General features: G+C 40.2%; 1 protein-coding gene and 1 non-coding gene across 5 annotated transcripts in view; one reads left to right on the top strand and one right to left on the bottom strand.

Annotated features, from left to right (window-relative positions):
• Positions 1-19,132, bottom strand: part of CFAP221 (cilia and flagella associated protein 221) — a 133,843-nt gene that overhangs the window by 34,110 nt on the left and 80,601 nt on the right. For all 4 annotated transcript variants that reach the window (XM_027562442.1, XM_027562432.1, XM_027562421.1 and 1 more), the window contains 3 exons: positions 18,186-18,291; positions 5,411-5,535; positions 3,178-3,258 (listed from right to left, as the gene is read on the bottom strand). In XM_027562442.1, coding sequence (XP_027418243.1) covers positions 3,178-3,258; positions 5,411-5,535; positions 18,186-18,291 — 312 coding nt within the window. The remainder of the gene's footprint in view (positions 1-3,177; positions 3,259-5,410; positions 5,536-18,185; positions 18,292-19,132) is intronic.
• TRNAC-GCA lies at positions 8,435-8,506 on the top strand. The gene has a single exon. It is a non-coding gene; the product is annotated as a tRNA-Cys (tRNA).

The raw sequence follows: 19,132 nt of genomic DNA, 5'->3' as shown, positions 1-19,132 counted from the left end.
GGCGCTCAGTCTTCTTTATGGTCCAACTCTCACATCCGTACATGACTACTGGAAAAATAATAGCTTTGACTATATGCTCCTTTGTCAGCAAAATGATGTCTCTGATTTTTAACACACTGTCTAGGTTTGTCACAGCTTTTCTTCCGAAGAGCAAGAATCTTTTAATTTCGTGGCTGCAGTCACCACCTGCAGTGATTTTAGAGGCCAAGAAAATAAAGTTTGTCACTGTCTCCATTTTCCCCCTATCTATTTGCCATTATGTGATGGGACCAGATGCCATGATCTTCGTTTTTTGAATGTTGAGTTTTAAGCCAGCTTTTTCCACTCTCCTTTTTCACCTTCATCAAGAGGCTCTTTATTTATTTTTTTTCTTTTTTTAAGAGGCTCTTTAGTTCCTCTTCACTTTCTGCCATTAGAGTGGTATCATCCACACGCATATCTAAGGTTGTTGATGTTTCTCCCGCCTATCTTGATTCCGGCTTGTAACTCATCTAGCCTGGCATTTCTCATGATGTGCTCAGAAAATAGGTTAAACAAACAGGGTGACAGCAGACAGCCCTGTCATACTCCTTTTTCAATCAGTTGCTCCACACAGGATTCTAACTTATTGCTTCTTGACCCACATGCAATTTCTCAGGAGACAGGTAAGATGGTCTGGTAACTGTTGCTTCTTGACCCACGTACAATTTCTCAGGAGACAGGTAAGCTCTTTAAGAGAGTTCCATGGTTTGTTATGATCCACACAATCAAAGACTTTAGTGTGGTTGATGAAACGGAGGTAGATGTTTTTCTGGAATTTCCTTGCTTTCTCTAGGATCCAGTGAATGTTGACAATTTGATCTCTGGCCCCTCTGTCTTTTCTAAACCCAGTCTGAACATGGGAGTTCTCAGTTCATGTACTGCTGAAGCTGAGCCTGAAGGATTTTGAGCATAACTTTACTAGCATGCAAAATGAACATAATTGTACAGTAGTTTGAACATTCTTTGGCATTGCCCTTTTTGGGACTGGAATGAAAACTGACCTTTTCCAGTGCTGTGGACACTGCTGAGTTTTCCAAATTTGCTGGCATATTGAGTGCAGCACTTTAACAGCATCATTGTTAAGGATTTGAAATAGCTCAGCTGGAATTCCTGCTCAATTCCAGCTCAATTCCTTTGAGCTGAAATAGCTCAAAGCTAATTCACCTCAATTAGCTTTGTTTGTAGTAAGGCTTCCTAAGGCCCATTTGACTTCACACTCCAGGATGTCTGGCTCTAGGTAAGTGACCACATCCTTGGGATTATCCAGGTCATTAAGACGTTTTTTGTACAGTTCTTCTGTGTATTCTTGCCACCTCTTCTTAATATCTTCTGTTTCTGTTAATTCCTTGCCATTTCTGTCCTTTATTGTGCCCATCTTTGCATGAACTCTTTCCTTGATATCTCCAGTTTTCCCAAAGAGATCTCTAGTCTTTCCCATCCTATAGTTTTCCTGTTTCTTTGCATTGTTCACTTAGGAAGGCTTTCTTATCTCTCCTTGCTATTCTCTGGAACTCTGCATTCAGTTGGGTATATCTTTCCTTTCTTCCCTTGCCTTTTCACTTCTCTTCTTTTCTCAGCTATTTGTAAAGCCTCCTCAGACAACCATTTTGCCCTCTTGCATTTCTTTTTCTATGGGATGGCTTTGGTCACTGCCTCCTGTACAATGTTATCAACCTCTGTCCATAGGTCTTTAGGCATTCTGTCTACCACATCTAATCATTTAAATCTATTCATTACTTCCACTGTATAATCATAAGGGATTTAAGTTATACTAATATAACTAATGGTCTAGTGGTTTCCCCTGCTTTCTCCAATTTAAGCCTGTGAGTTTTGCAATATGAGTTTATGATCTGAGCCACAGTCAGCTCCAGGTCTTTTTTCTGCTGATTGTATGAAGCTGCTCCATCTTCTACTGAAAAGAATATAATCATTCTGAATTCAGTATTGACCATCTGGTGATGTCCATGTGTAGAGTCATCTCTTGTGCTATTGGAAAACGGTGCTTGCAATGACCAATGTGTTCTCTTGACAAAACTCTGTTAGCCTTTGCTCTGCTTCATTTTGTACTCCAAGGCCAAACTTTCCTGTTACTCCAGGTATCTTTTTTTTTTTTTTTTTCAGATATCTCTTGATTTCCTACTTTGGCATTCCTACCCTCTAGGATGAAAGGGACATCTGTTTTTGGTGTTAGTTCTAGACGGTCTTCATAGAACCATTCAACTTCAGCTTCTTTGGCATCAGTGGTTGGGGCACAGACTTGGATTACTGTGATATTGAGTGGTTTGCCTCAGAAATGAACTGAGATCATTCTGTCATTTTCATCATTTTTGAGATTGCACCCAAGTACCACATTTTGGACTCTTTTGTTGACTCTGAGGATTACTCCATATCTTCTAAGGGATTCTTGTCCACAGTAGTAGATATAATTGTCATCTGAATCAAATTCACCCATTCCCGTCCATTTTAGTTCACTGATTCCTAAGATGTCAATGTTCACTCTTGCCACTTCCTGCTTGACCACGTCCAATTTACCTTGATTCATGGACCTAACATTCCAGGTTCCTAGGCAATATTGTTCTTTACAGCTTTGGTCTTTACCTTCACCACCAGGCACATCCACAACTGAGCACTGTTTCTGCTTTGGCCCAGTCACTTCGTCCTTTCTGTAGCCACTATTGATTGCCCTCTACTCTTCCCCAGTAGCATACTGGACATCTTCCAACCTGGGGGGCTGATCCTCTGGTGTCATATCATCTTGCCTTTTCATACTGTTCATGGGGTTCTTGCAGCAAGAATACTGGTGTGGTTTGCCATTTCTTCCTCCAGTGGACCACATTTTGTCAGAACTCTTCACTATGATCCATCCGTCTTGGGTGGCCCAGCATGGCATGGCTCAGAGCTTCACTGAGTTCAGGTTTGCATCCTATATGGTATATCCACAGAATAAAGATCCTGGTTTCCACAAACCACATCAGGAAAAGAGAATCTGTTACACCTCACGCATCACATAAGATAACAGCAGGGAAATAAACACTGTATCTTATTCATTATAATCTGTAATAGAACAAAACTAATGAATTAGAGCAATTCAGAGTCAAGAACATTTTGTTTAGGACATAAAAAACCCAATTAATGAAACCATATGACAGGTCTGACCTGCAGATTGAAGAAGGAATGGGGCTGCTTGACTTGAATTTCTGAAGATTTAATTGGGACAGGTCCAAGGCCACCAGGAGCCTAAAATGTGAAAATTCAAAAAGGTGACACATGATCAACATTGAGCAAAGGCAGCTATACTTCTGTTTCTCTACATTTTGAACATTAAGTGGACAGCTCTTCCCTCTAAATAACTCTTTCTGCAACCAAGGCTGATACCTGACTACAGTTGATACTTGACATGCAGGGAATGGAGGCAGTGTGGCCACTGCCCACCCCCACACCCTTGTCTCTCAGGGTGTGTCTTTTATTTTCCCCTGTTGTGGAGGCTGCACTTGTTGCCCAGAATCCTCTTCAGACCTGAGGAGTGAGTCCTGAGTCCTATTGACAGAAACAACCCTCAGGGGTCAGCCCTCAGGGGCAGCTGTGGCTGAAGGGTGCTATCTCACTCGAGGCCATGTGCTCACTGGGGCAGCTGCCTCCAAAGACCGGCTGAAGCAAAGGTACAAAGGTGGTCCTCGCCCTGTGCCAGGCCCAGAGCCCCTTGTGACGTCAGTGAGGACTTCATCAAAGGGCTGTAGTCTTATTTCTCCTCTGCCCATTCCATTCCCTTCCCTTCCAAGGATGCTAATCCCCAAAGCACCACCTAATACATGTCCTGCAGGGGGACGCGCAGCATCACTCACAGAACCCAGAGCAGTGTCCAGCCTGTGACAGGCACTCAATAAATACTATATCTCACCTAATCTAAGACACCGTCATTAAACTGGTATGATGCAGTGTAAATATGACACCAATTATTATAAGGCATTTCCCAATTTCAGAGATGCTGTATTTAAAATACTGTTCTTAGAATAGTGAAATACCATATGTATGGAATGAATTACAAAAATCTTTATGAACAGGGATGCCAAGCATTCTGTTTTTCATCAACCCTGAGCAGCAGAGAAGTTGCTGTAGAACTAACTCAAGTACCAAATGAAATAAAAAGCTTTGAATTATTAAAAAAAAATATAGGTTCCACAGCTCAGTAATAATCTCTCTTCATCCCTAACACCCTCTCCACCCATTAATTATTGACTGTCAGATAATTCTTATTGCTTGAAAATCACAGATTTATCATTTTCTAGAAACTAAATAGGGCTTCACAGGTGGCACTAGTGATAAAGAATCCACCTGCCAAGGCAGGAGACATAAGAGACGAGGGTTCAATCCCTGGGTCAGGAAGATCCCCTGGAGAAGGGAATGGCAATGCACTCCAGTATTCTTGCCTGGAGAATCCCATGGACTGAGAAGCCTGGTGGGCTGCAGTCCATGGGGTCGCAAAGAGTCAGACACAACTGAAGTGACTTAGCATGCATGTGTGCAGGAATCAAATATTCTGAGCTTTTAAGTCATTGAATTATCTAATCCAGAAAACACATGAAATTTCTAAAGTCAGTCCTGTACCTCTTGACTAGGTTGACCTGCAATGCTTAACCCACTTTACAGGATGTGCATGGCAACTTCATTCTTTGAAACTAAAAAATTGTTTTGCTTGTGCCCTTTCAACATTGATTTAAACACACTTTTTATTGCTAAACCTGTGAACTTGGGGAACTCAGGCAGCATTTTATTACAGGCTCTGTGCCCTTGTGTCTCAGTTTCCTTCTCAGCTGCAAGAGAAGAAACCTGCCTATTAAATTTGAAGATTAATTAAATTGATAGAACTTGAGAAAATCCTGCCTGCCTCGTGGTGTAGCCACCACCTGAATTACAATGCATCATTTGATAAACTGTCAAACTTCTTGCCAAGAGGGAAGGAGGAATGGACTTGTGAGTCTGAGGTTGGACTGTTAGATGCTGGGGCCACCCACCCCCAACCTCTGCAGTTTCCACACAGCAGGGGGCTTGGCTGAGCTGGGCCTGCCTCCCAGGTCCAGGCTAGGTCCCCTGGTCCTCTGTTTGCTATTCAGCCCTCAGACCCCATTTCCCGGCAGTCCGGGGGCCTCAGTGGTCTCCAGCTTGGGCAGATTGGGGCCAGCAACCTCTGCACAGGTGTCTCAGGGGACAGGTAGGTGGCAGCAGGTGCTTCCTGGTTTCTCATTCATCATAATCACCTGGGCACAGGTCTCCCTCAGGAGCCTCCTGGGAGAAGGCAGAGGGACAGAGACCAACCAGGTGGGGCTCCCCTCGGCACCAGCCTGTCGCCCCCGACTGCGCCCAGCCCCACCTGCAGCCTCCATGCACCCACCAGTTCGTTGGAGTCCTGGGGAGGGCTGTAGGACGGAAAGGCAAAGGGCAGTACTTCCTGGGGAGACACAGAGAACCGGCTGGCGTCCTTACTGACTCGCCCCAGGTGGTATTTGAAGCTCTTGTCTGCAGGTGAAAAACAGAACAGCACTTCTGGAGAGTCTCAAGGCACTTTTGTGAAACCACCATCTTTTTAGCTGTGTATTTGCTACATACCAGTTACTGGGGCCTGGCCACAGGCCATTTAAAAAACAACATGTATGTGCGTACATATGTATGTGTGTAGTCTTGTTCTTTGTTTCTCATTTGTTCTTTACCTCAACTCCTCCAATTTAAAAAAAATTTTTACTTTTACTTCCAAAACACCATAATTCTTTTTTTTTAATACTACTGTTGGTATTTATTTAATGGGTTATTTTGCATTCTGAGGCTGTTTTACATAGAACTTTTTCTTAATGTGTATATTATATTGAAGTATAATTGACTTACATTTCAGGTGCCCAGCAAGGTGATCCAGTTATACATATGCACATATATTATCATTGAGATTATTTTCCATTATAGGTTATTACAAGATATTGACTAGTTCCCTGTGCTATATAATAAACCTTTGTTGCTTGTTGCATATCTATTTTTTTAAATTAGAAATCTAGCATTCTATTAACATTAAGTCAAACAACTGGAATCAAAATGTCATAAATTTTTAAGTTAGGCAAAAATTCATAAGATTGCTAATATATATATTATACATACTATTATATATATGTATATAAAAGCATTTCTACTATTCTTGATAAAGGCTGAGAAAGAAGATGAAAAAAAAAAAAGTGATGGAGAAACTGGAACACATAAACTAAACAAAATGGGAGTGCTGAATATGAAACAGAAAAAGTGAAACAAACTAGATAAAAGATCATCATATAGGCGAGTTGTTTTTAAACATGGCTGCTCATTAGAAATGTATCTGGAGCTTTGGAGAACAAAAGCAATACCTAGGCATTTGTATTTTTCAAAAAATTCCAAGACAATTTTAAAAAGTGATTACTGGTTTTTCTATTAAATGGTAGCTGATAGCTTTGGTGATATACAACTCTATTTTTCTGTTGACTAATCATAATACAATGGCATTAAGTGAGTAATAGTTACATAATCATAATGGTAATAGATGTTTATCAGTTTTCACAATCAATAGCCAAACCAAAAATAAAAGATAAATAATTACAAGCCATAACGGGAACATGATTAACCTAACAATATAAAATCATTACATAAAGTATGGGGGGGGTCAACCAGGGTGATGTGGTAAACAGAAGTGCATACATGCACATGTTTTGATATGCCCAGCCAGTCTATGTCTTTTGGTTGGTGAATTTAATCTATTTACACTGAAGGTAATTATGGATACATATGATCCTATTGTTGTTGTTGTTCAGTCTCTCAGTTGTATTCAGCTTCTTGCAACCCCATGGACTGTAGCATGCCAGGCTCCCTGTCCTTCACCATCTCCCAGAGTTTGCTCAAACTCATGTCCACTGAGTTTGGACATGCCCAACTTGGAGATGCCATCCAACCATCTCATCCTCTGTCATTCCTGTATCCTCCTGCTTTCCATCTTTCCCAGCATCAGGGTCTTTTCCAATGAGTTAGCTCTTCACATCATGTGGTCAAAGTACTAGAGCTTCAGCTTCAGCATCAGTCCTTCTAATGAATATTCAGGGTTGATTTTCCTCAGGATTGACTGGTCTCCTTGTTGTCCAAGGGACTCTGCAGAGTCTTCTCCAGCACCACAGTTTGAAGGCATGAGTTCTTCAGTGCTCAGTCTTCTTTATGGTCCAACTCTTTATGGAAAAAACCATAGCTTTGACCATATGAACCATTGTTCAGTTCAGTTCAGTTCAGTCGCTCAGTCGTGTCCGACTCTTTGTGACTCCATGAATTGCAGCATGCCAGGCCTCCCTGTCCATCACCAACTCCTGGAGGTCACTCAAACTCACATCTATCAAGTCGGTGATGCCATCCAGCCATCTCATCCTCTGTCATCCCCTTCTCCTCCTGCCCCCAATCCCTCCCAGCATCAGAGTCTTTTCCAATGAGTCAACTCTTCGCATGAGGTGGCCAAAGTATTGGAGTTTCAGTTTTAGCATCATTCCTTCCAAAGAACACCCAAGACTGATCTCCTTTAGAATGGACTGGTTGGATCTCCTTGCAGTCCAAGGGACTCTCAAGAGTCTTCTCCAACACCACACTTCAAAAGCATCAATTCTTTGGCGTTCAGCCTTCTTCACAGTCTAACTCTCACATCCATACATGACCACAGGAAAAACCATAGCCTTGACTAGACAGACCTTTGTTGGCAAAGTAATGTCTCTGCTTTTGAATATGCTATCTAGGTTGGTCATAACTTTCCTTCCAAGGAGTAAGCATCTTTTAATTTCATGGCTGCAGTCACGATCTGCAGTGATTTTGGAGCCCCCCAAAATAAAAGTCTGACACTGTTTCCACTGTTTCCCCATCTATTTGTCATGAAGTGATGGGACCAGATGTCACGGTCTTCGTTTTCTGAATGTTGAGCTTTAAGCCAACTTTTTCACTCTCCTCTTTCACTTTCATCAAAAGGCTTTTTAGTTCCTCTTCACTTTCTGCCATAAGGGTGGTGTCATCTGCATATCTGACGTTATTGGTATTTCTCCTGGCAATAGGCAAAGCAATGTCTCTGCTTTTTAATATGCTGTCTAGGTTTGTCATTGCTTTTCTTCCAAGGAGAAAGCGTCTTTTAATTTCATGGCTGCAGTCACCATTTGCAGTGATTTTGGAGCCCAAGAAAATAAAATCCACCACTGTTTCTAGTTGTTTCCCCATCTATTTGCCATGAAGTGATGGGACTGGATGCCATGATCTTCGTTTTCTGAATGTTGAGTTTTAAGCCAGTTTTTTTACCTTCATCAAGAGGCCCTTTAATTCGTCTTCGCTTTCTGCCATAAGGGTGGTGTCATCTGCATATCTGAGGTTACTGATATTTCTCAATTCCCTGGTGGCTCAGATGGTAAAGCATCTGCCTGCAATGCAGGCAACCCAGGTTCAATCCCTGGCTTGGGAAGATTCCCTGGAGAAGGAAATGGCAACCCACTCCAGTACTCTTGCCTGGAAAATTCCATGGACAGAGGAGCCTTGTAGGCTACAGTCCATGGGATTGCAAAGAGTCAGACATGACTGAGCGACTTCACTTCACTTCAATGATCCTGTTACCATTTTCTTAATTGTTTTGGGTTTATTTTCTGCAGGTCTTTTCCTTCTCTTGTGTTTCATGCCTAGAGAAGTTCCTTTAGCTTTTGTTGTAAAGCTGGTTTGGTGGTGCTGAATTCTCTTAACTTTTGCTTGTCTGGAAAGTTTTTGACTTCTCCATCAAGTCTGAAGGAAAATCTTGCTGGGTAGAGTATTCTTGGTTGTAGATTCTTCCCTTTTATCACTTTAAGTATATCATGCCATTTCCTTCTGGCTCATAGAGACTCTGTTGAGAAATCAGCTGATAACCTGATGGAGGTTCCCTTATATGTATGTTATTTGTCCTTTTTCCCTTGTTGCTTTTATTCTTTTGTCTTTAATTTTTGTCACTTTAATTACTATGTATCTTTTTCCTCCTTGTGTTCATCCTGCTTGGAACTCTGCTTCCTGGATTTGGTTGACTATTTCCTATGTTAGGGAACTTTTCATCTATTATCTTCAAATATTTTCTTGGGTCCTTTCTTTCTCTCTTCTCCCCTGTAATGTGAATGCTGGTGCATTTTTTTAAAAAATTTTATTTTATTTTTAAACTTTACAACATTGTATTGGTTTTGCCAAATATTGAAATGAATCCACCACAGGTATACATGTGTCCCCCATCCTGAACCCTCCTCCCTCCCCATACCATCCCTGTGGGTCATCCCAGTGCACCAGCCCCAAGCATCCAGTATCATGCATCGAACCTGGACTGGCAACTCGTTCCATATATGATATATGTATTTCAATGCCATTCTCCCAAATCATCCCACCCTCTCCCTCTCCCACAGAGTCCAAAAGACTGTTCTATACATCAGTGTCTCTTTTGCTGTCTTGTACACAGGGTTATTGTTACCATCTTTTTAAATTCCATATATATGTGTTAGTATACTGTATTGGTGTTTTTCTTTCTGGCTTACTTCACTCTGTATAATAGGCTCCAGTTTCATCCACCTCATTAGAACTGATTCAAATGCATTCTTTTTAATGGCTGAGTAATACTCCATTGTGTATATGTACCACAGCTTTCTTATCCATTCATCTGTTGATGGACATCTAGGTTGCTTCCATGTCCTGGCTATTATAAACAGTGCTGTGATGAACACTGGGGTACATGTGTCTCTTTCAATTCTGGTTTCCTCAGTATGTATGCCCAGCAGTGGGATTGCTGGATCATAAGGCAGTTCTATTTCCAGTTTTTTAAGGAATCTCCACACTGTTCTCCATAGTGGCTGTACTAGTTTGCATTCCCACCAACAGTGTAAGAGGGTTCCCTTTTCTCCACACCCTCTCCAGCATTTATTGCTTGTAGACTTTTGGATCGCAGCCATTCTGACTGGAGTGAAATGGTACCTTATAGTGGTTTTGATTTGCATTTCTCTGATAATGAGTGATGTTGAGCATCTTTTCATGTGTTTGTTAGCCATCTGTATGTCTTCTTTGGGGAAATGTCTATTTAGTTATTTGGCCTATTTTTTGATTGGGTCATTTATTTTTCTGGAATTGAGCTGTAGAAGTTGCTTATATATTTTTGAGATTAGTTGTTTGTCAGCTGCTTCATTTGCTATTATTTTCTTCCATTCTGAAGGCTGTCTTTTCACCTTGCTTATAGTTTCCTTTGATGTGCAGAAGCTTTTAAGGTTAATTAGGTCCCATTTGTTTATTTTTGCTTTTATTTCTGATATTCTGGGAGGTGGGTCATAGAGGATCCTGCTGTGATGTATGTCGGAGAGTGTTTTGCCTATGTTCTCCTCTAGGAGTTTTATAGTTTCTGGTCTTACATTTAGATCTTTAATCCATTTTGAGTTTACTTTTGTGTATGGTGTTAGAAAGTGCTCTAGTTTCATTCTTTTACAAGTGGTTGACCAGTTTTCCCAGCACCACTTGTTAAAGAGATTGTCTTTAATCCATTGTATATTCTTGCCTCCTTTGTCAAAGATAAGGTGTCCATATGTGCGTGGATTTATCTCTGGGCTTTCTATTTTGTTCCATTGATCTATATTTCTGTCTTTGTGCCAGTACCATACTGTCTTGATGACTGTGGCTTTGTAATAGAGCCTGAAGTCAGGTAGGTTGATTCCTCCAGTTCCATTCTTCTTTCTCAAGATCGCTTTGGCTATTCGAGGTTTTTTGTATTTCCATACAAATTGTGAAATTATTTGTTCTAGCTCTGTGAAGAATACCATTGGTAGCTTGATAGGGATTGCATTGAATCTATAAATTGCTTTGGGTAGTATATTCATTTTCACTATATTGATTCTTCCAGTCCATGAACATGGTATATTTCTCCATCTATTAGTGTCTTCTTTGATTTCTCTCACCAGTGTTTTATAGTTTTCTATATATAGGTCTTTAGTTTCTTTAGGTAGATTTATTCCTAAGTATTTTATTCTTTCCATTGCAATGGTGAATGGAATTGTTTCCTTAATTTCTCTTTCTGTTTTCTCATTATTAGTGTATAGGAATGCAAGGGGTTTCTGTGTGTTGATTTTATATCCTGCAATTTAACTATAATCATTGATTAGTTCTAATAATTTTCTGGTGGAGTCTTTAGGGTTTTCTATGTAGAGGATCATGTCATCTGCAAACAGTGAGAGTTTTACTTCTTCTTTTCCAATTTGGATTCCTTTTATTTCTTTTTCTGCTCTGATTGCTGTGGCCAAAACTTCCAAAACTATGTTGAATAGTAATGGTGAAAGTGGGCACCCTTGTCTTGTTCCTGACTTTAGAGGAAGTGCTTTCAATTTTTCACCATTGAGGATAATGTTTGCTGTGGGTTTGTCATATATACCTTTTATTATGTTGAGTATGTTCCTTCTATTCCTGCTTTCTGGAGAGTTTATATCATAAATGGGTGTTGAATTTTGTCAAAGGCTTTCTCTGCATCTATTGAGATAATCATATGATTTTTATTTTTCAATTTGTTAATGTGTATTACGTTGATTGATTTGCAGATATTGAAGAATCCTTGCATCCCTGGGATAAAGCCCACTTGGTCATGGTGTATGATCTTTTTAATGTGTTGTTGGATTCTGATTGCTAAAATTTTGTTAAGGATTTTTGCATCTATGTTCATCAGTGATATTGGCCTGTAGTTTTCTTTTTTTGTGGGATCTTTGTCAGGTTTTGGTATTAGGGTGACGGTGGCCTCATAGAATGAGTTTGGAAGTTTACCTTCCTCTGCAATTTTCTGCAAGAGTTTGAGTAGGATAGATGTTAGCTCTTCTCTAAATCTTTGGTAGAATTCAGCTGTGAAGCCGTCTGGACCTGGGCTTTTGTTTGCTGGAAGATTTTTGATTACAGTTTCAATTTCCGTGCTTGTGATGGGTCGGTTAAGATTTTCTATTTCTTCCTGGTCCAGTTTTGGAAAGTTGTACTTTTCTAAGAATTTGTCTATTTCTTCCATGTTGTCCATTTTATTGGCATATAATTGTTGATAGTAGTCTCTTATGATCCTTTGTATTTCTGTGTTGTTTGTTGTGATCTCTCCATTTTCATTTCTAATTTTATTGATTTGATTTTTCTCCCTTTGTTTCTTGATGAGTCTGGCTAATGGTTTGTCAATTTTATTTGTCCTTTCAAAGAACCAGCTTTTGGCTTTGTTGATTTTTGCTATGGTCTCTTTTGTTTCTTTTGCATTTATTTCTGCCCTAATTTTTATGATTTCTTTCCTTCTACTAACCCTGGGGTTCTTCATTTCTTCCTTTTCTAGTTGCTTTAGGTGTAGAGTTAGGTTATTTATTTGACTTTTTTCTTGATTCTTGAGGTATGCCTGTATTGCTATGAACTTTCCCCTTAGGACTGCTTTTACAGTGTCCCACAGGTTTTGGGTTGTTGTGTTTTCATTTTCATTCATTTCTATGCAAATTTTGATTTCTTTTTTGATTTCTTCTGTGATTTGTTGGTTATTCAGCAGCGTGTTGTTCAGCCTCCATATGTTGGAATTTTTAATAGTTTTTCTCCTGTAATTGAGATCTAATCTTACTGCATTGTGGTCAGAAAAGCTGCTTGGAATGATTTCAATTTTTTTGAATTTACCAAAGCTAGATTTATGGCCCAGGATGTGATCTATCCTGGAGAAGGTTCCATGTGTGCTTGAGAAAAAGGTGAAATTCATTGTTTTGGGATGAAATGTCCTACAGATATCAATTAGGTCTAACTGGTCTATTGTATTGTTTAACGTTTGTGTTTCCTTGTTAATTTTCTGTTTAGTTGATCTATCCATAGGTGTGAGTGGGGTATTAAAGTCTCCCACTATTATTGTGTTATTGTTAATTTCTCCTTTCATACTTGTTAGCATTTGTCTTACATATTGCAGTGCTCCCGTGTTGGGTGCATATATATTTATAATTGTTATATCTTCTTCTTGGATTGATCCTTTGATCATTATGTAGTGACCATCTTTGTCTCTTTTCACAGCCTTTGTTTTAAAGTCTATTTTATCTGATATGAATATTGCTACTCCTGCTTTCTTTTGGTCCCTATTTGCATGGAAAATCTTTTTCCAGCCCTTCACTTTCAGTCTGTATGTGTTCCCTGTTTTGAGGTGGGTCTCTTGTAGACAGCATATGTAGGGGTCTTATTTTTGTATCCATTCAGCCAGTCTTTGTCCTTTGGTTGGGGCATTCAACCCATTTACGTTTAAGGTAATTACTGATAAGTATGATCCCGTTGCCATTTACTTTATTGTTTTGGGTTCGAATTTATACACCGTTTTTTGTGTTTCCTGTCTAGAGAATATCCTTTAGTATTTGTTGGAGAGCTGGTTTGGTGGTGCAGAATTCTCTCAGCTTTTGCTTGTCTGTAAAGCTTTTGATTTCTCCTTCATATTTGAATGAGATCCTTGCTGGGTACAAAATAATCTGGGCTGTAGGTTATTTTCTTTCCTCACTTTAAGTATGTCTTGCCATTCCCTCCTGGCTTGAAGAGTTTCTATTGAAAGATCAGCTGTTATCCTTATGGGAATTCCCTTGTGTGTTATTTGTTGTTTTTCCCTTGCTGCTTTTAATATTTGTTCTTTGTGTCTGATCTTTGTTAATTTGACTAATATGTGTCTTGGGGTGTTTTGCCTTGGGTTTATCCTGTTTGGGACTCTCTGGGTTTCTTGGACTTCAGTGATTATTTCCTTCCCCATTTTAGGGAAGTTTTCAACTATTATCTCCTCAAGTATTTTTTCATGGTCTTTCTTTTTGTCTTCTTCTTCTGGGACCCCTATGATTCGAATGTTGTAGCGTTTAATATTGTCCTGGAGGTCTCTGAGATTGTCCTCATTTCTTTTCATTTGTTTTTCTTTTTCCCTCTCTGATTCATTTATTTCTACCATTCTATCTTCTAATTCACTAATCCTATCTTCTGCCTCTGTTATTCTACTATTTGTTGCCTCCAGAGTGTTTTTGATTTCATTTATTGCATTATTCATTATATATTGACTCTTTTTTTAATTTATTCTAGGTCCTTGTTAAGCCTTTCTTGCATCTTCTCAATCCTTGTCTCCAGGCTATTTATCTGTGATTCCATTTTGATTTCAAGATTTTGGATCAATTTCACTATCATTATTTGGAATTCTTTATCAGGTAGATTCCCTATCTCTTCCTCTTTTGTTTGGTTTGGTGGGCATTTATCCTGTTCCTTTATCTGCTGGGTATTCCTCTGTCTCTTCATCTTGTTTAAATTGCTGAGTTTGGGGTATCCTTTCTGTATTCTGGCAGTTTGTGGAGTTCTCTTTATTGTGGCGTTTCCTCGCTGTGTGTGGGTTTGTACAGGTGGCTTGTCAAGGTTTCTTGGTTAGGGAAGCTTGTGTCGGTGTTCTGGTGGGTGGAGCTGGATTTCTTCTCTCTGGAGTGCAATGAAGTGTCCAGTAATGAGTTATGAGATGTCTATGGTTTTGGGGTGACTTTGGGCAGCCTGTATCTTGGAGCTCAGGGCTGTGTTCCTGTGTTGCTGGAGAATTTGCTTGGTATGTCTTGCCCTGGAAATTGTTGGCTCTTGTGTGGTGCTTGGTTTCAGTGTATGTATGGAGGCGTTTGATGAACTCCTGTCAATTAATGATCCCTGGAGTCGGGAGTTCCCTGGAGTCAGGGCTTGGACTTAAGCCTCCTGCTTTCAGTTATCGGTCTTATTTTTACAGTAGTTTCAAAACTTCTCCTTCTATACAGCACCATTGATAAAACATCTATGTTAAAGATGAGAAGTTTCTCCACCATGAGGGTCACCCAGAGAGGTTCACAGCGTTACATGGAGAAGAGAAGAGGGAGGAGGGAGTTAAGGTGACCCGGATGAGATGAGGTGGAATCAACAGAGGAGAGAGTGGGCTAGCCAGTAATCACTTCCTTATGTGCACTCCACAACTGGACCGCTCAGAGATGTTCACGGAGTTATAGAGAGAAGAGAAGAAGGAGGAAGGAGACAGAGGTGGCCAGGAGGATAAAAGGGGGAAATGAAAAGGAGGGAGACAGATCCAGCCAGTAATCAGTTCCCTAAGTGTTCTCCACCGTCTGGAACACACAGAAATTCACAGAGTTGGGTAGAGTAGAGAGGGGTTAGGGAGGAGACACAGGCGACCTGGTGGAGAAAAAGGAGAGTCCAAAGGGAGATAGAGCAGTCAAGCCAGTAATCTCGCTCCCTAATGGAAAATGGGTACTGAAGATTGGGTTCTTAAAGGTACAAAATTGGTAACAAATACATAAAAGCAAAAATTAAAAATCTAGAGTAGAGTTTGGACTTTCAAAAATACAATGTTAAAGAAAAGAAGGAAAAGAAAGAGAGGAAAAACAAACAAAAACAAAGTCGCAAAATTATAAAGAAAATATAGGTACAAAATTGATAACAAATACCAAAAAGCAAAAGTTAAACATCTAGAGTAGAGTTTGGAATTTCAAAAATACAATGTTAAAAAAAAGAAGAAAAAGAAAGAGAGAAACAAACAAACAAACAAACAAAAACAAAGTTGCAAAAATTATAAAGAAAATATAGGTACAAAATTGATAACAAATACCAAAAAGCATAAATTAAAAATCTCCTTTTGAAGACTTGGGTTGCTTTTCTGGGTGCCTGATGTCCTCTGCCGGCATTCAGAAGTTGTTTTGTGGAATTTACTCGGCGTTTAAATGTTCTTTTGATGAATTTGTGGGGGAAAAAGTGTTCTCCCCGTCTTACTCCTCCGCCATCTTAGCTCCTCCCCCAATGCTGGTGCATTTAATGTTTCCCCAGAGGTCTCTTAAACTGTCTTCATTTCTTTTCATTCTTTTTTCCTATATTCTGCTCTATCAGTGATTTCCACCATTCTGTCCTCCAGGTCACCTATCTGTTCTTCTGTCTCAGTTATTCTGCCATTGATTCCTTCTAGTGTTCATCTCTGTTTATTTGTTCTTTAGTTCTTGTAGGTCTTTGGTAACATTTCTTACATCTTCTCCATTCTGTTTCCAAAATCCTGGATCATCTTTACTATCATTATTCTGAATTCTTTTTCTGAAAGGTTGCTATCTCCATTTAGTTGTTTTTCTGGAGTTCTATTTTGTCCCTTCATCTGGGACATAACTCTCTGCTTTTTCATCCTGATTAACTTTCTGTAATGTGATTTTTGTTCTAGCTGCTATGGGATTGTGGTTCTTCTTGATTCTTCTGCTTGTCCTTTGATGAAGGAGGCTAAGAGGTTTCTGTAAGCTTCTTGATGGGAAGGAGAGGGCAGGAAAAGCTAAGTGTTGCTCTGGTGGGTAGGCCCTTGCTCAGTAAAACTTTAAAACTTTAATTCAACTAACAATCCCTCCCTGTTAGTTGTTTGGCCTGAGGCAACCCAGCCTTGGGGTCTAGAGGCTCTTTTTTTGAAAGTGAAAGTGAAAGTCACTCAGTCTGTCCGACTCTGTGATCCCATGGACGAATTCTTCAGGACAGAATACTAGAGTGGGTAGCCATTTCCTTCTCCAGAGGATCTTCCCAACCCAGGGATTGAACCCAGGTCTCCTGCATTGCAGGTGGATTCTTTACCAGCTGAGTTACGTGGTAGGGTTAGTAGTGAACTCCAAGAGGGTTTATGCCACGGGGGGCCTTCCCAGACTGCTGCTGCCAGTGCCCTGTCCCTGTGGTGAGCCCCTGCCTACCCACACCTCCACAGGAGGCTCTCCAACACTAACAAGTAGTTTTGGTTCAGTCTCCTGTGGGGTCACTGCTCCTGTCCTCTGGGTCTTGGTGTGTGCAAAATTTTGTTTGTGCCCTCCAAGACTCGAGTCTCTTCCCTGAAGTCTTGTGGAAGTCCTATAATCAAATCCCACTGGCCTTCAAGGTCAGATTCCCTGGGGATTCAGTCCCTTTGTAGGATCCCCAGGCTGGAAGCCTGAAATGGGGTTCAGAAACTTCATAAGAGAGAGTGAGAGCCTCTTTGGTATTATTTTTCTCCAGTCTGTGGGTTGCCCACCCAGTGGGTATGGAATTTGATTTTATTATGATTGTGCCCCTCCTACCATCTTGCTGCAGCTTCTTCTTTGTCTTTGGACACAGGTTATCTTTTTTTGGTGGGTTCCAGTGTTCTCCTCTCAATGGTTGTTCAACAGCTAGTTGTGATTTTGGTGTTCTCGCAAAAGGAGATGAGCGCACATCATTCTACTCTGCCTATCTTGAATCAGAAGTTCCCCTAAAACTGTAATTCTTAATGAAAGTATCTCTGATGAATATTCTTTGTCCTTGTCAGCAAAGAGAAAGATTAAATTAAAGAAACATATAAAGTCATTTTACAGGTGTCCACATTTAACTCACAGGTAAATTTTATGATTTTTTTAAAGAGTTTATTAGAAATGTCAGTATCAGAGATAAAATAATATAGGAGGAAAAAAGAATAATTAAAATGTAATAAAATGTGCTATGTTCATAGCAGCACCATTTACAACAGTTAAGACATGGATGCAATCTAAATGTCCATTGACACATGAATGGATAAAAAAAATATGGCATATATATATATATATATATATATATATATATAAAATGGAATATTACTCAGCCACAAAAAAGAATAAAAATGCCACTTGCAGCAACATGGATGTACTTGGAGATTATCACTAAGTAAGTCAGAAAGAGGAAGACAAATACCATATATATACTTATATGTTGAATCTAAAATATGACACATGAACTTATCTACAAAACAGAAAGAGAAAAGACCTGTGGTTGTCAAGGTGCAGGGGACCTTGCAGGTGTGGGGAGAGATGGAATGGGAGTTTGGAGTTAGCAGAAGCAAACTATTGTGTGCAGAATGGATAAACAAGGTCCTATTATATAGCACAGGGAACTATATTCACTATCCTGTGATAAACCACAATGGGAAACAATTTTCTAAAAAATGTATATTTATGTATAACAGAATCACTTTGCTGTACAGCAGAATTAACACAGCATTGTAAGTCAATTATACTTCAATAATTTAAAAAAATCCAGTATATGTGATTTATGAAAGCTAACTTCATCACAGAGAAGCCCCCTGCTTAGGGTGTATGCTGATGAAACACAGCTGTTGGCAGCTGCTCTACCTTGTGCCATGGACTGTCTTTCCTGAGTGAACCTTTTCATAATGATGTCTTTCTGTATGTTACGGACGGCATTCAGCATAGTAAGCAAGCGGCGATGAATCAAGACCTGGAATTAGAAAGAATAATGATTTCACATTATTAATCAGTGCTCGCTTTGGCATTCAATTCAGCTCACTTTCCACAACCACAACCAGGAGCTGAGCCCACCTGGGAATTCCCAGGACGTTACACGCTGCCTTAGACAAGGCTGCAGGTGCCAAGGTCCGGGCAGTGCAGACCCGCCTGGATACAGAGACCAGGCTGTTACTGGGCCTTGACCCACCCAGTTTACGAGCTTCAGTTTTCTCAAATTTCCAGAGTGGAAAGAGCGACAAGTTCCAGGGTGAATCTGAATAGTGACACTGCTGTTGTGTTATTATCAGAATTGAAGGACAAACTGAGTGGAGGATTCTTTAGAAGCCTGGCAGTGGGTTGGGGCAATGCTGGCTGTACGCTCCCAGGCTTTGCGTCCAGAGCAGATGCTGCTGGAGCTGTGCTCCCTGCACATCGAGTTGGGGGCCTGCTGATGTCACAGATCATGCTCCTTTCCATCTGGGGACAGACTTTGTCATTTATGGAATATTATGACACAGCTACTCTGCGGACAGTCCTGCTCAAGGAACTGCAGACATAGTGTGGAGAAATGGATGCCTTGCCTACACAGAGCTGATGTTCTGTGCGTGTGTCTGTATGTATAACAGGATGACAATAGACAGGATAAATACCATAAATAAAATAAAAAAGAGTGAACACATGAGGGCATGACTGAGGGGCTGGGGGTGGGGTGTCTGGCCTCTTGTGAGGGATGTAAGGATGGCCTCTCCAAGGTTAAGTTTGATCTAAGACTTGAACAATGAGGAGACAGTGGCCCTGGAAAGAAAGCTCTAAGCAGAGGAAGTAGCAGGTGC

The sequence above is a fragment of the Bos indicus x Bos taurus genome, chromosome 2, assembly GCF_003369695.1.
Source record: "Bos indicus x Bos taurus breed Angus x Brahman F1 hybrid chromosome 2, Bos_hybrid_MaternalHap_v2.0, whole genome shotgun sequence".
Classification (NCBI taxonomy): Eukaryota; Metazoa; Chordata; class Mammalia; order Artiodactyla; family Bovidae; genus Bos; species Bos indicus x Bos taurus.
This window is presented reverse-complemented; position numbering and strand designations above follow the sequence as displayed.